This window comes from Silurus meridionalis, chromosome 11, assembly GCF_014805685.1.
Source record: "Silurus meridionalis isolate SWU-2019-XX chromosome 11, ASM1480568v1, whole genome shotgun sequence".
Lineage (NCBI taxonomy): Eukaryota > Metazoa > Chordata > Actinopteri > Siluriformes > Siluridae > Silurus > Silurus meridionalis.
This window is the reverse complement of record NC_060894.1, coordinates 3,453,072-3,469,194: the sequence shown is the minus strand read 5'-3', so window position 1 is coordinate 3,469,194 and position 16,123 is coordinate 3,453,072. Positions and strand designations below refer to the sequence as shown.

Sequence of the window (16,123 nt, the reverse complement as noted above, 5' to 3'; positions counted from 1 at the left end):
ATATAAATAAAATATATATAGTCTACTCACCCCTATGAAAAATATGATTTCTTATTATAATGAGACTAAGCTAAAGAGAACCATGATACAGTATAATAATACAACAAACAGAACAGACAGAACAGAACAAGGAACAAACAGAACATGGAGCTTTGAACTAAAAGACATGGAGTGACAAACCCAAACATAAATTCAACAACAAACGAAAAACCAGCAGTGCTGTGAACTGTAAGTTTATTTACACATGCTAATTATTGTGATATAAAATCAGGTGCATAAACAAACATGTAACATAGTTCATAAAGGTGAAGTTGTGCCTCCTAGCATGATTCTGCCACCACTATGCTTCATTGTGGTTATTGTGTTATTTGTTTTTTTAGATCTATTTCCACTTTTGTAATATTTTCTAAAGGTTTTAGTGTTATTTCAATAAGTCATGATGCCACAACCCTGATACCATTCTGCCCTGAATCCAATACTAAAACTGTTAGTATCAGTCAATAGAGATACCAATCCAGTCTTTTAAGATTGAAGCACTGAACTACAGGGGGAAAATACAATCAAGCATTGCACAAAACAGATGCTTTCACCCAAAAATCACCCACAATGCAAACGTAATCTAGTATAAACAATGAAAAAATACATTTCTAATTTATCGAAAAACAAAATACAGGCAACTCTCTTTGTAGATAAACTGAAATACCAAAAAGTCCAAAAAATGTTCTATTTGTTACAGGAAAGGATCATTCCCATTAAAGAGAGTTGCCTGTATTTTGTTTTTCATCAAAACTGGTTTAATGCAAATGATCCTTTCCTGTAACAAATGGAAAAAAAATTGGACTTTTTGGTATTTCAGTTTATCTACAAAGGGAGTTGCCTGTATTTTGTTTTTCGATAAATTAGAAATGTATTTTTTCATTGTTTATACTAGATTTCGTTTGCATTTTTTGCTTGAAAGCATCTGTTTTGTGCAATGCTTGATTGTATTTTCCCCCTGTAGTTTAGTGCTTCAATCTTAAAAGACTGAATGGGTATCACTATTGACTGATACTAACAGTTTAAGTGTTGGAATCAGGACAGAATGGTATCAGGGTTGTGGCATCCTGATGTATTGAAATAACACCCGATACTGATAACGATCCTGGGTATAGGATCTTTACCATCTCTAGCACATGATGTTAATTGTTCATTCATCCTTAGTGAGCACTTTATCTTGGTCAGAATCATTTGTGGATCGAGAACCTGGACTGAAAAACACTGTACAATAGATATTTTTATAAAGCAGCTTGACAGAATTAAATTTATTAAATATATATTTATTCATTTGTTCTCCTAAGTTCTTTATAAATCCCTATAATGAGTAAGCCAAAGGCACCAATGGTGAGGGGAAAACTCTCTGGGAAATCTTGAGAGGAACTTTGTAGTTTGTACTTTGTAACTTTGACTTTGTAGTTGAATCACTGAATTTACAATAGAATATAAACTTTAAGATTTTTTGAATTGACATATAAGCAGTATTTACATTTACCAGACGGAAGAAATAGTATGACTTATATATCGTAATCATTAATACATATGCGGGAAAACACCCCTAAACAGGACCCTAGTCCATCACAGGACATTGTTCACACACTCGTTCACACCTCAGCCAATCCACTAACTGGTATGTTTTCTGACAATGGAAGGAAACCAAAGAACCCAGAGGAAACCCTGTGGAGAAAGTATGAAATTCAATAACAAACAGAACGTTAAACCCACCACCCTATGAGTATTCCTCAACTTTAACATAAAACGCAAGAACGTATCGAAAGATTAGCGAATGCTCCAACAAAGTTCTTTGCTAGCTAAGAAAGGTTTCATTTCCCCTCTTTTTCTTGTTCTCTTTCTACAAACACATTTAAAATCCCCTCATGTCAGTCAACTCTTGCACTTATACTTTTTTACATGTAGCTCAGGGTGTGTTTCGCAGCTCATTCAGGAACGGCCCACACACACACACACACACACACACACACACACACACACACACACACACACACACACACATCTCTATTCACACAGACAGATGAAAGCAGTGCAGCAGCCACACCTGGGCCATCAAAACACACCTTCAGCCATTCACAGGCCTCACGAGAGCTACTGCTGCTAAAGCCTTATTCAAACCCATTCCACAAACCCCAAGCGCCTCGTCTTCTACACGTTCATGGACAGTTTGCCTAGGTGTGGTGAAATCTCTATCTCATTCGAGTGCACTAAATGGGACAAGAGAAATAACAACCTGTGCAACTTGTAAACTCTAGCTAATCATACACTCTTAGATAGGATGAGATTACATTATATTAAAGATTAGATTTCTGAGTGGATTTCAAGCTTTCAATCATTTTATTGCCAGATTATGTTGTTATTTCTTTTTAAATATACACACCATATTGACAAATTTTGTGGACACCTTACCATCAGATTGAATGATTCTAGAGAAAGTCTAGAGAATGTCCTAAATCCGGGAAGATGTTCCATTAGATTTTGTGGAGATTTGTGTTCATCAGTCACAAGGGTGTTAGTAAAGTCAGATACTGATGTAGGTGAGACAAGGAGGCCTGGGGTGCACTTTGCATTTCAATTCATTTCATAGGTGCTCATTACGATTGAGGTTTGTGCTGTATAGCGGGAGATCTTCCCTTAAAAACCCATGTAAACCATATCTTTTTGGAGCTGGCTTTTGTGCACAGCTGCACTGTGGTGCTGGAACAGGGTTAAGTCTCCTAGTTCAAGTTTATCTAAAGGTATTCCTATACAATTGTGTTCCTCCAACAGTTTTGGGAAGAACCACCTATGGCTGGAAAAATCAGGTGATCCAATATTTTTGTCCAACAACAATTATCTAAACACCATCATGTAGAAAAGGTGTTTAGAATCATTTTATGTGGAATATTCTTTTATTCTGAAATATCATCACACAAAAACATGACGAACATGACTAACAATTCAACAACAGAATTGAATTAAAACTGCCCCCCTCCACCACCATTAAAATGAATGAGATCACACTTGAAGCTAATAGTATCAGGAAGTTGCACGTTTGTGTGTGTGTGTGTGTGTGTGTGATTATCAGCTGGCGTGTGTCACATTGGCTCACAGTCCTCTTCTACTTTAAAGTGACGTTCATTTGTCTGCAGCGTCCTGCTATTAGCTTAATGAAGAGTCCAGGTAATGACATCAGCAGATCAGATCAGAGCAGAGGAGGCGTTGTGCTGCAATGTGTGCTCCATAGCAGCATGGTGTGAGCAAAACAGGATATACATCTCATTAAATATACGTATACACTCCGTAGGTGTGGGTGTATCAGAGAGTGGAAGCTCATTCATTCGGATTCATTCACACGCTGTCTTCTTTGCTGATTCAGGGGAAAAGGGAAAAGTTTTGCTTTACCTGCGAGCAGAAATTGAATAAAGTACTGTCAAAAGTACAGGAAAAACACTCTCTCACACCATACAGTGACATTCCTATTCTGTGAATCTTCCCAGGAACCTCTGAAATCATTTTTAATAAACATACAAAAACACACGAGATGTAAATGACATCACAAAAAATTACAACTAAATGCATGAAAGAAAAGTTTGTGATAAAAAAAAAAAGAAGTGTGCATCGAATACAAGCTGGCATTTGTATCGCAATGCATTATTTTGAACAGACTTGCATCAGTAAAAAATATAAATATTTATATATAATTATTAGGAGATACGCTATACTTTTATTTATGACCAATATTTTATACGTAGATTGCTTTCTCCTCTGTAAACTGTTTCTCGAGTGCGCTCTCTACGCGAATATGACGTATCGCAACACTACGGAGACCGAGGCGTGTCCTGGGAGTCACATAAAATACAGATTAACATGGCAGAGGTAGAGCTGTAACTTCCTGGAGACAGAAAAAGAACATGTGGTTTTATTAAAACCTTTTCTTTTTGGTACATTTATGATTTGCTGTCTGTCTAAACCAAAGAAATAAAAGTGGACTATACTATATATAGTATATATTATATAAATATATATATATATATATATATATATATATATATATATATATATATATATATATATATATATAACTATAATGAACTGAATTGCATCATATTTGTTTCATTGCATCGCACTGCATTAAATCTCATTGAGCCGAATCAAATCGAAATTGGATCATACTGCATCGTAATAGGGGTGAATCGTATCGCATTGGCTTCAGTTATGGAGATGCGCATCCCTGGTGTATATATATGATATACTGTATATGTGCAAGGAACACATGGAAGATATACAAGGTAGTATTCTCAGTAGTAGTCTTTGATGTCTGTAGTCACCAGTGATGTTAGTAGAATATAAAGCAATGGGAGAACTTGGGGGAAAAAAAAATAGAAAATGACAATAGAAAGTGAGAGTGGTAGAAGAAAGTGGAGTGGAGTAGTAGCGGTAGTGGTTAAGGCATTGGACTTTGGATCCGAAGGTCATGAGTTTAAATCCAAGCCATACCAAGCTGCCACTTCTGGGCCTTTGACCAAGGCCCATAACTACTTCTTAGTTGTAAGAATGAGATAAATGTGGTAAGGGCATCTGCCAAATGCCAAAAATGTTAATGTAAATGAGAGAAATTAGATAATAAAATGGGGAAATAAAAAGAAAAAAGTGAAAAAAAACCCTGAGAAATTAAATAAGATTTGGAGAAATCAAGCCATTCCGATCACTGCGCTAATGCTAGACGTGGTGCAGCGTGGAGTTTGTTTATGACGTGCCGTGGTTCATTGTTTGCTGGTGAAAGCTGCCGGGGAAGCAGATGAAAGGAATCTGTGATGGTGTTAAACACGGCTACAGCGGCGTGGAGCTCAATCACTGCAGAGCCAATACACATGTCCTCTTTTTAACAGCAGGAGGGTAGCAAGTGTGTAGAGAAGTGTGTGAGCTCCGAACTCAAGGTTAGAATCTAACATCCCTGGATGTGAGTTGAAAAACGACGGAAAGATCGACGCATTTGTTGGAGAGACACAGCTTTGATTTGGGTCCCTGCACCCAGAGAATCACGCTATCAATGTTTCCTGTGCTAACGCTCCTATTTAGCTTATAACACACACTAAACTCGCATAGCTGGAGTGTATCCAGACTTTGAAAGGTCGTTCGAACGCAGCGTAAATCATTACATCTGGATTTCTGAACAGCTGCTCTCTTACAGACCTATTATAAAAAAGCACTTTACAAATAGAACTGAATTGAACTGAATTCCACTAAAACACCGCCGTTTGAAATCCAACATGGCCGAAGTGATTTAATGATCATCGTCCTTATTGGATCCATCGTCTGGTTTGCCATCTCACTTCAATCTTGATCAGATAAACATCGAAAATTCTGCACCTAATGATCTAATTATTTTATTCAGCTTTTATTTTATTACTCAGGTATTCATACTGAAGCGATTTATTCTGTATATACACCAAATCTAACGTACAAATAATCTACAATTTACCTGAATAAAAAAAAAAAAACGATGAAATTATGAAGGTAAACACACGTGTCATGAGTCTCTAGGATTTGAAAATGAGCAGACGATCTGCATTTATACTTTCCAATTTATAATTTCCAATTTTTTCATCTGACATTGTTGCATCATGCCTCTTATTTTATTTCATTGGTTTTATTGGTATAATGTTTATTAACATTTGTATGTTATTTAATTTAATTTTAGTTTCATTTTAAATTATTTAAATTATTTATTTATTTAAATCTTTTTATTTTATTCGTTGTTTATGAAACAATTCTGTACTTTTATGATTTGTTTTTTTTTAAACAGGTTTAGGACTAAAATAGTAAAAAAAAATACCCTGTACAGTTCAAAACAAGGCCTTTAGTCTCGCAGACTGCAAACGCAAAGACTCATGACATAATGATCTTAAGTTTCCGTCTTTCCGCTCGATGATACGTCTCACTTTGAAACGTAAGTGACCATGAGATCTGTGAAATCTGCCTAAACGCCAGGATCGGATTGCCATTCCCGAATTTCTTTTTTTTTACGACATCTTTGGAAATATCCGTGGAGATCTCGGGTGCGTGATGTAACCGGAGACTTTTGAAGGCCACAATCCGACACTTACGTGGCTGAGGTTTAAATCTCTCCAGCTGCTGCTGAGTGAAGGCTGAACCAGGGGGGGAAACACCATAACACACATGTGGGCTACAAAATCCGAGGAGGACCTCGGAGGAAGGTCGGGAGTTTTCTGTTTGCCTTTCAGAGCCATAATTTTATTTTCTGGCCTGATGTGCGTGCTTTAGGGTCGGTTCTTTATGTCACCTGGAGCCCTGAATACACACAGATTCTGTAAATGAGGCCTTCATGGCGTGCACAGTGTGTTTCCTGTGCACATTATTCAGTCCTGCGCTGACAGGAAAACAAATAAACAAGTCTGAGACAACACTAAGGTGACTCCTGGGCCACACACACAGACACACACGGCCTTATAGGAGGCATATGTGACTAAACACACACACATTTGTCTGGTCTGAATGGGCTTTTCTCATATCTTGGAGGTCCATATTGTTATTTATTAACATTTCTTAACCTTTTGGCAATTTTGAAGGAAAAAGTGTCAAGAGATAATCTTAATAAAACCGAAATTTGACAGTATTCATGATATTTTCAGCATTTTAATGCAGTACAGCTCATCTAGTCGTGAAGAAAATCTCTCTACAACCCACATAAATAGACGCCATCATCTTCTAGATCCATCTTGTACCATATGTCGCTGTACACCCAGTAGTGTGTTCACTGTGAGCATATTTGGAACAAGTCATATTTTATTAACATTCTGTCCCGAAGCCTAGTTTTGACCATAAATTTGACTTATCTAACATTTTAACTTATACCCCACCAAACACACACCCACCCACACACACACACACACACACACACACACACACACACACACACACAAACGTCCATCTGTGCTGCACAATTTTAATCTCCGGATTACACACATTTATTAACTGTCATTTTTCACAATCATACACACCATGTTTGGCATTTTCTGCTGATGCCAGTGTACAGTCAATCAGAGATGGAAAGTAAAGAAGTAACAATACTTCCTTACTGTACTTAAGTAGATTTTTCTGGTATCAGTACTTCGCTATTTATTTTTCAAACAACTTTTTTTACTCAAATATCTGTACTTTAAAGGAACTACAGGAATTTCTGGGAGATACTGGTCAGTCCTTGCACTTGGCTACCATCTCTTGTATTCTTTACAAATTTGGGTTGTGGTGCAGGTTGGCAAGAAGAATATGCAAGCTTGCCTGAATTATGCCAAAACATTCATTCAGCACCCCAAACCCTGTGGGAAAACGTGTTCTGGTCTGACAAGAGAAGATTTTTGTCCACAGTTCTAAAAGGTATGTTTGTGGCTCAAAGCCTATACAGAGCATCATCCAAGAAACACTATATCGACAGTGAAGCATGGTGGTGGTAGCATTTTGCTTTGGGGATGCTTCTCTTTAGCTGGGCCAGGGCACTTTTCAAGATAGATGGAAATTAATAGCTACAAATATTATATATTTGGGCAAAAAACTTTCTGTCTTCTCTGAAAAAGCTAAAAATGAATAGGAATTTCACATTTCAACATGACAATGACTCAAGGTACATAAAATTAACAAAAACATCGCTTCGAAAAAGTGTAATCAAATTTTAGGAATGGTCTAGCCAAAACCTTCTCTTTTACAAAAGCACAGAGCGAGAAAATTCCAAAGTCTTGATGTGTAAAGTTAATAGAGACTTATTCACAAATATTTGCCATAATAAAGGCAAAAGGTGCTTCCACAAGCAAGTTAGGAGGGGTGTTCAGACTTATGCAATCAAGCTGTGGTAGTTTTTGTTTATTTAAAATGTTCCCAATTATGAAATTTTTCCTTTTATTTCTGGATCTTTGTTTGGTTTCTTCTGAAGATCACATTAAAGATGTATCGAGTCTTTTACATTGTTGTTAATTTTGTCTTTATATATTGTTTTAAACTAATCAACATACAGCTGTTAAATCTATGTCATTAAGTATTTTGCTCATGGTTTTTACAATGGGAAAACACACCACTCATCACAGTTACCTCGCTAGCTTGTTTAGAACAAAAGACAATCACGGAGACGCCCTCGATTTTTGTTGACTTGAATAGCTTGGACGCACGGATCTCAAAACCTGGAGGAACTCCAGACTTCAGAGGACGTTACAATGCACCGTAAATCATTACATATGGATTTCTGTCCTTATTGTTAAAAGCACTTTGCAAGTAGAACAATGGGCAACGTCAGCACGTATGCATAGAATAAATCATCAGAAGTGAGTGCTGTTATGGAAAAATAATTAACAAAGGAGAAGGACTTTTCAATATTATCCTCTAACAGATCATCAGTGTTTTACTCCTCTTAATCCACAGCAAGCTGCCGGTAATTACAACCTCAGTCAATTAAACAATGACACGTGCAACTTTTTTTGATTTGTATTGCTTTTTTTAGATAATTACTCTTTATGTTTTCACTTACACTATAGCTGCTTTTTTAGACTATCCTCTATTTGTTAAACGTTTCTTTAATATAATACAATTTAAAAACATAGCTTGTCATGTTACACCGGAAACTCTTTTACTGACACTGGAGACTCCTTCTCTGAATGTTATTATGAAAACTCCATTGATCGGTTCAGATAGAAAACAACACTTTAAAATGATTTTTTTGTGCAGTGTGTACAGATAAACTGCTTACTCTTTATATAACTGTTGGTTTCTGAACATAGAACCATACAGGTAGTTTCTCAACTCAACACATGTATCAGCTTCACCCATATACACATACAATATATCAGTTTCACACACTCTCAGGACTGTAATAATAATAATATCCGCTCCTGTGTTGCTTCCTTTTTACTGATGTGCAAGTTAGTCAGGGGCCAATACATTCTGCAAAGGCTACACTTATATATGCACTGTATATGCAACAACCACCTATATGGTAGGTATAGCTGAAAAATGGGTACATTTAAACACCTATAAATGTGTGTGTGTGTGTATACCGAAGGTGTCCAAACCTTTTTAAAACACTATACAATTTCTTCTTGTCTCTGAGACAAGCCCTTGATGTCTCCATAAGAAAGCATTCTGTACCTTTTACTTTATCTTTTGATTAGGCTGGAATTCTGGGAAACTTGGCTTGATTTTGATTTTGGGTGATTGTTTATATTTGCTTGTACCTTTTTATCTTTTTATCTTTTTATCTATTTATTGTGTTTTATTTTGGTTTAGGAATGATTGTGTTTTTATGTGTGGGCGGCTGGCCACTTGGAATTTCCTTCGGGATCATTAAAGTCTATCTATCTATCTATCTATCTATCTATCTATCTATCTATCTATCTCTCTATCTCTCTATCTATCTATCTATCTATCTATCTATCTATCTATCTATCTATCTATCTATCTACCTGCTACCTTGAAGTATGCATATACACTAAAAAAAGTCACATATATTTTTATTTAATTTTCATTAAAAATTTTCCTGCAGCAGCAAATGAAATACAAATATTTTAATTAGATCTGTATCCATGGCTTAATATCTATATTTTCCTTGTCTCATGTAAAGAGGGCCAAAATAAAATTCATCTTGTTTGGGCATCTTTGGAAAACACTATATGGAAAAAAGTACCAAGACACCTGACTTTTCCAGCCATATGTGGTTTTTTCCTCAAAGTTGGAGATGCACAATTGTATAGGATGTCTTGCAGTAGTCAAGTCAAGTCAAGTCAAGTTTATTTGTATAGCGCTTTTCACAACAGACATTGTCTCAAAGCAGCTTTACACAAATCAACAGTGATGGTGAATGGTGTGCATTTGTCCCTGATGAGCAAGCCGTGGCGACTGTGGCAAGGAAAAACTCCCTTAGATGTTATGAGGAAGAAACCTTGAGAGGAACCAGACTCAAAAGGGGAACCCATCCTCATCTGGGTGACATCAAGAGTTTGATCATAAATCTTTCAACAATACAGAACACTGGAGAGTGAGAACTAACATGATTACTGGAGTATAAGATTATAAGTAATGTTCTTTCTGCAGTCTTAAACAGTCTATATGGTTAGTAGCTCCGAGTTTTATAAGCTCAGCATTTGTGATCACCACAGATCCAGCATCAGCTTCTCCATGCCAGAGCCTTTAAACACTCCAGGAGGTCCAATGTCAAAACTCCACACATGTAGCGGGATCCAAATGGCACTGGTACGTCTCTAGATGGTTCAGGATGTTTGTGAGTTCGGCATCTACTTCTTTAAAGGTCCGTAATCATCACGAGGTGGGAGGTGACTGGAGCTGGAGCAACCTCAGGATGCCTCGGGATGGGGAGAAAGAGAAGCAGTGGAGAGGAATTAGCGTAGCTGCTGTTCATGATATTAACAGCACAAGTTGATAATGTGCATGTGATCAGATGTTCTGGAGCACAAGGTTATGATGTGATGTGTGTTATGTGTAGGCTTTGCTAAAAGATACGTTTTAATCTACACTTAAATTGGGTGAGTGTGTCTGAGCCCCGAACACCGTCAGGAAGACTATTCCAGAGTTTAGGAGCTAAATGTGAAAATGCTCTACCACCTTTAGTGGACTTTGCTATTCTAGGAACTACTAGAAGCCCAGAGTTTTGAGATCTCAGGGAGCGTGGCGGATTGTAGCGTGTTAAAAGACTGGATAGATACACGGGAGCCAAACCATTTAGTGCTTTATAAGTGAGAAGTAATAGTTTGTAGTCTATTCGAAACTTAACAGGAAGCCAATGTAGGGACGATAAGATCGGGGTTATGTGATCATATTTTTTTGACCTTGTAAGAACTCTGGCTGCTGCATTCTGGACTAACTGAAGCTTGTTTATTAATGAAGCAGGACATCCACCTAGTAACGCATTACAGTAGTCTATTCTGGAGGTCATAAACGCATGGACGAGCTTCTCTGCATCGGATATAGACAACATATTTCTTAGCTTAGAAATATTTCTAAGGTGAAAGAAGGCTGTTTTGTAACCTGATTGATGTGATTTTTGAAAGACAAGTCGCTGTCTAAAATAACACCCAGGTCTTTTACCGTTGAACTAGTGGTTACAGAACATCCGTCTAAATGCAGGTTGAGATGCTGGAGCATCTGTATACCAGTTTTGGGCCGATGAGCAAAATCTCAGTCTTATCAGAATTTAAAAGTAGAAAGTTATGGGTCATCCAATCTCTTAGTTCCTTAACACACTCAGTCATCCGGGTTAATTGAGCTGTATCGCCTGGTTTAGATGAAATATATAGCTGAGTATCATCAGCATAACAATGGAAGCTAATTCCATGCCTTCTAATAATATTTCCTAACGGAAGCATGTATATTGTGAAGAGCAGGGGTCCTAGAACTGAACCTTGCACGCCATAATTTACTTGCATTAGCCTGGATAGCTCTCCATTCAAATCTACGAAATGGTAACGATCGGACAGGTAGGATTTAAACCAGCTTAATGCCTGTCCCTGAATGCCGATGTAATTTTGTAAGCGATCTAGGAGGAGATCATGGTCTATAGTGTCGAATGCAGCACTAAGATCTAGTAAAACCAACAGCGAGATGAAGCCTTGGTCTGAAGCTAAAAACAGGTCATTAGTTATTTTAACTAGAGCAGTTTCTGTGCTATGATGGGGCCTAAAACCTGACTGAAATTCTTCAAAGATATTGTTCTCTTGCAGGTAGGAACATAACTGTGCAGCGACAATCTTTTCTAAAATCTTAGACATAAATGGGAGATTTGAAATTGGTCTGTAATTTGATAACGTGTTTGGATCCAGATTAGGTTTTTTAATGAGGGGCTTAATAACTGCTAACTTGAGGGATTTAGGGACGTGACCTAAAGATAGTGAGGAGTTAATAGCAGTAGCAAGTTCAAGATCATCCACGTTTACAATCCCATGTAAAGCATTTCTTCATGGAGCTGGTTTTGTGCACAGGGGAATTGTAACTCAGTGGTTAAGATTTTGGACTTCTGACTAGAAGGTTGTAATCTCAGCACCACCATTCTGCCGCTGCTGGACCCTTGAACAAGGCCCTCAACTGCTCGGTTGTATAAATGAAATAATTGCAAGTCCATCTAGATAAGAGTGTCGGCCGAAAAGCTGTAAATTTTATGCTGGAACAGGTTTAGGACTCCTAGTACAAGTGAAAGGGTAATTTGATGTCCTAATACTTTATCCAGTTTACATTTAACCATTATTCATCATTTCATTCGTGTTGTTATTGATTAGGGTTTGGAGTGTAAAGCAGCACAGGAGGGGGGATTAAAGAGTAAATATTAGCTAGGAGTGGGTGATCAGTTGGATGAGATTACATCCAGCCCAAAGCTCATTAACACTTAACTAGACTGGAGAAAGATAAGCACTCAGCACTTGTTTAGAGATGCCTGATTTGGATGATTGCAAGCTGTAGGTGAAGGAGCTACAGGAGTCCTGCTGTTTTATACATTTTATTTAATTTATTCATTATACTTACTTGATTTATAAAGTTACTCAAATATTCAACTTTGCATTGTCCTTACCATTGGACTAATTGCAAATAGATTTTGAATAAGAAGGAGTTCAAATGCCAGCACCAATAATCTGGCACTCTTTAAGCCCCAACTGTTTGAGTGTATAAATAAGATAATTGTAAGTCGCTCTGGATTAAATGTCATGAATGTAAATGATCAATTATAAGTTAGCAAACTGAAGTCTTATAAACTCCTTTAGATTCTAAATTTCAGAGCTTGTTTTTTTATTACAAACATTTCAATCTGTGGTTTAATAAAGTTCTGTTTTTATTTTATTATGGATCTTATTATAAAGAACTTGTATTAAAGTTAAGAAAGATGCAAAAATGATCAAAAAGCAAAAAGTGGCGACCAATTTTGTATAAATGTGTATCTGAAGCTGGTTTTGGTGATATGATATTCTGTATTTTGTATTTTCCTGATCAATACATAAAAAAGAAATGGCAAAAGTTTGAGAGTCCACACATGCACACACAAACACACACACTTACAGACTGTTTTGGGAGCTGAAGGGAAATCGGTGTGTAACATGCATTTCCTGTAAAGTCTCTTGTTTTGATTTTGGACAATGGCCGAGCTCAATGCTGGGGTTAAAACCGGAAAACTATGGACATTACACGATGCTAAAGACATTCCAGCATTCACACACACAGACATATACACACAAACAAAGAAGTTTTCAGTGGAATAAAGATTTTATTTACAGATTAATTCATAGCAGTGTCATAGCAGGTTGATCAGTTCATGAAAAACATGAGAAATTCATGAAAATTAGCTACCCATTACATTCCATTAATGTCCACACACACACACACACACACACACACACACACACACACACACACACACACATTTACAGCAGTCTGTCATTTGTAAAAGCTGCCACTTATTAACTCGCCCTCGTCAAACAGCATTTGTCAGCTGCCATCTGGCATTCGGAGTCCCCCAAAACACACACACACACACACACACACACACACACACACACACACACACACACACACACACACCACTCTTTAATCAGGTTGCAACACTTCTGCTCAGCTGACACCCCCGCCCCCCCGAACCCAATAGTCTGATCGCCAGTAATGAAGACAACAGGTAAATTGCTCAGTAGGAGACACTGGGACAACCCTTTCTATGTATGTCCAAGTGCTTAAAAAATGAAGCGATACAATTATGGAGGATATTGTTTGCCAAAGTTGAGAGCAAATGTCTCTTGTTGTGCAGACCACCCACTAGGCTTCCTCCATCAGCCCTGAGTCGCCCTAAAGAGTCCACATGAGGTCTACGAGACGCCCGACGCGAACGTCTGGAACGCAGCTGTCCGTGAGCTCTGATCTCCGGAAGCAATGCCAAAGAGCCTGGCACTGCAAACCCGAAAACCTCAGGGGAACTCAGACCGCACCAAAAAAAAAAAAGAGCAGTCAATAAAAAAAGAGCTTTTGGTGCGATACACATCAAGTCGAGAGTTTGGGGTTTTGCTTTTCCAAGATCAGTAGATTTACCGGCGAGTTGCGAAGGCTTCAATGAGACGACTTCCTCTCGTAAAAAATCTCTGTTGTTCACACCTTAGTGGCTAGAGATGGCGCCTCAGTCTTCTGTGAGGAAAGAGAACTTGCCGGGCTGGAGTGGAGCGCCTTCTTCAGGTTCAGGAGGCACAGAAACTGAGATCTGAAGCGCAGGTCGAAGAACGCGTAGAGAAATGGGTTGAGGCAGCTGTTGAGGTAAGCGAGGCAGGTGGCGTAGGGATGAGCATAGAGCAGGAAATTGAGCAGCGAGCAGGATTCGGGCACAACTCCAAGGTAGGAGAGGGCATCCATGGACTTTAGAAGGTGAAAGGGCATCCAGCAGGCCGCGAACACGACCACGAGGGTCGTGATTATTTTCAGGAGGCGCCGCTTGCGTTGGTCCCCTTTGCCAAGGTTCTTGTTGAAGTGTCGTGTCACGGTACAGCCAATGAAGCCGTAGCACACCATCATGGCCAGCAACGGGATCAGGAACCCAAACGCAGTGGAGGAGATGCCCAGTCCAGCAATCCAAAATTTTTCGTTCTCCTTGGTCGACACAAGGCTGAAATCCATGGCGCAGGAGGTCTGGTTGGTGGTATTGTCCAAAAATGTGGTGCGGAAGAGCAGTGTGGGGGACGCCAGTGCTCCTGAGAGAACCCAAATTGCAAAAAGGGAAACCTTCATTCGCCCATGGGTCCGGAGCTGCGAGCTGCTCAGAGAGCGCACGATGGCCAGGTACCTGTCCATGCTGAGGCAGGTGAGGCAAAAGACACTGGCGAACATGTTGAGCATCACTACGTAGCTGCTGAGCTTGCACAGGACCACACCAAATGGCCACTGATACCCCAGAGCCGTGTACACTGCCCACAGAGGCAGGGTCACAACAAACGTCAGGTCCGCCATAGCCAGATTGCCGATATAGACGTCCGCCGCTCTGCGCTTGCGCTCCGCCTTCCACACGATGAAGATAACCACGCCGTTCCCCGAGAGGCCCAGGATGAAGATGAGCATGTAGAGGATGGGGATGAGAGTGTACGACACTTGCAGCTCATCATACTCGCAGGAGTTGTTCGAGAGGTCTCCATCGTAGTTGTAGTTGTACTCGTAGTCGTCCGTACCGTTATCCATGACGCCTAAAAGGTTGAAAGTTCCAAAAGTTCAGATGATCAGAGTGTGAAGATCAACTCTGTCCTAAATCAGCATTGAGGGTCAAAGTAATAGAGAGCTCCTTTTTCAAGCTCCTTTTTCAAGCATGAATGCTCTCTGTGAGAGAATCGGTGCCTTTTTAAAGCTCTACCAAACCCAGGCACCCCTCCTCTCTCCTCCCTCCTTTCTTCCCTAGTCTATTGTCCCCGCCCTCTGTCCCACCTCCTTTGCTTTTCTTTAGTTGTAAACCATTTCTATGCACATAGGGGGCAACTATTTAATGCTTATTACCTAAAGCTCTAAAAAAGAAAGCAATTTTGTTATAGCTGATCATAAAAAACAGAAAAAAAGTCTAATCAAATAAAAAAAAAAAAACATGCTTTTAGAAACATTTACAAACAAAACCCTCACAAGACTTTTCTTTACCTCCCATGTACCAATAATTAAAAAAACTAATTTCTTTAATGGACTTTTGGGTTGCTGCCAAAGCAAAGTGTATGCATTTAAAAAAGCACGAGAGCGGATTTGTTAGGACAAGTCGGGACGCACGTTTTTTCTCCCTATAGAGATCGGCTCAGATCATAATAGTCGATGGTTGACGTGTGAACGACGGCCTATTCAGGTGAAAAAAAAAATAAAAATCTTCCCATTTCCATGCCAATGCCACTGGCAAAACACACCATTACACTTGTGTAAATGTCAGTTTCATCGGCTGCCTGTCTGAACAAGACCCCGAGAATTTCTCTTCAGCCAAATAATCCAGGGAAATTATGTCTTTTCATGGAAAACGGAAGCGGAACGTGAGAAATGCAGTTGCCTGCTTTAGTGGGATTATTAGAAAAGTTATGACATTATAAACTAAATTTAA

General features: G+C 38.8%; 1 protein-coding gene across 1 annotated transcript; it reads right to left on the bottom strand.

The window, feature by feature from the left end:
* Positions 1 to 13,274: 13,274 nt before the first annotated feature.
* Positions 13,275 to 15,379, bottom strand: aplnrb (apelin receptor b). Its single transcript, XM_046861388.1, has one exon. The coding sequence runs from the start codon at positions 15,235 to 15,237 to the stop codon at positions 14,164 to 14,166; it is 1,074 nt and encodes a 357-aa protein (XP_046717344.1). The 5' UTR covers positions 15,238 to 15,379; the 3' UTR covers positions 13,275 to 14,163.
* Between the last annotated feature and the right edge of the window lie 744 nt (positions 15,380 to 16,123).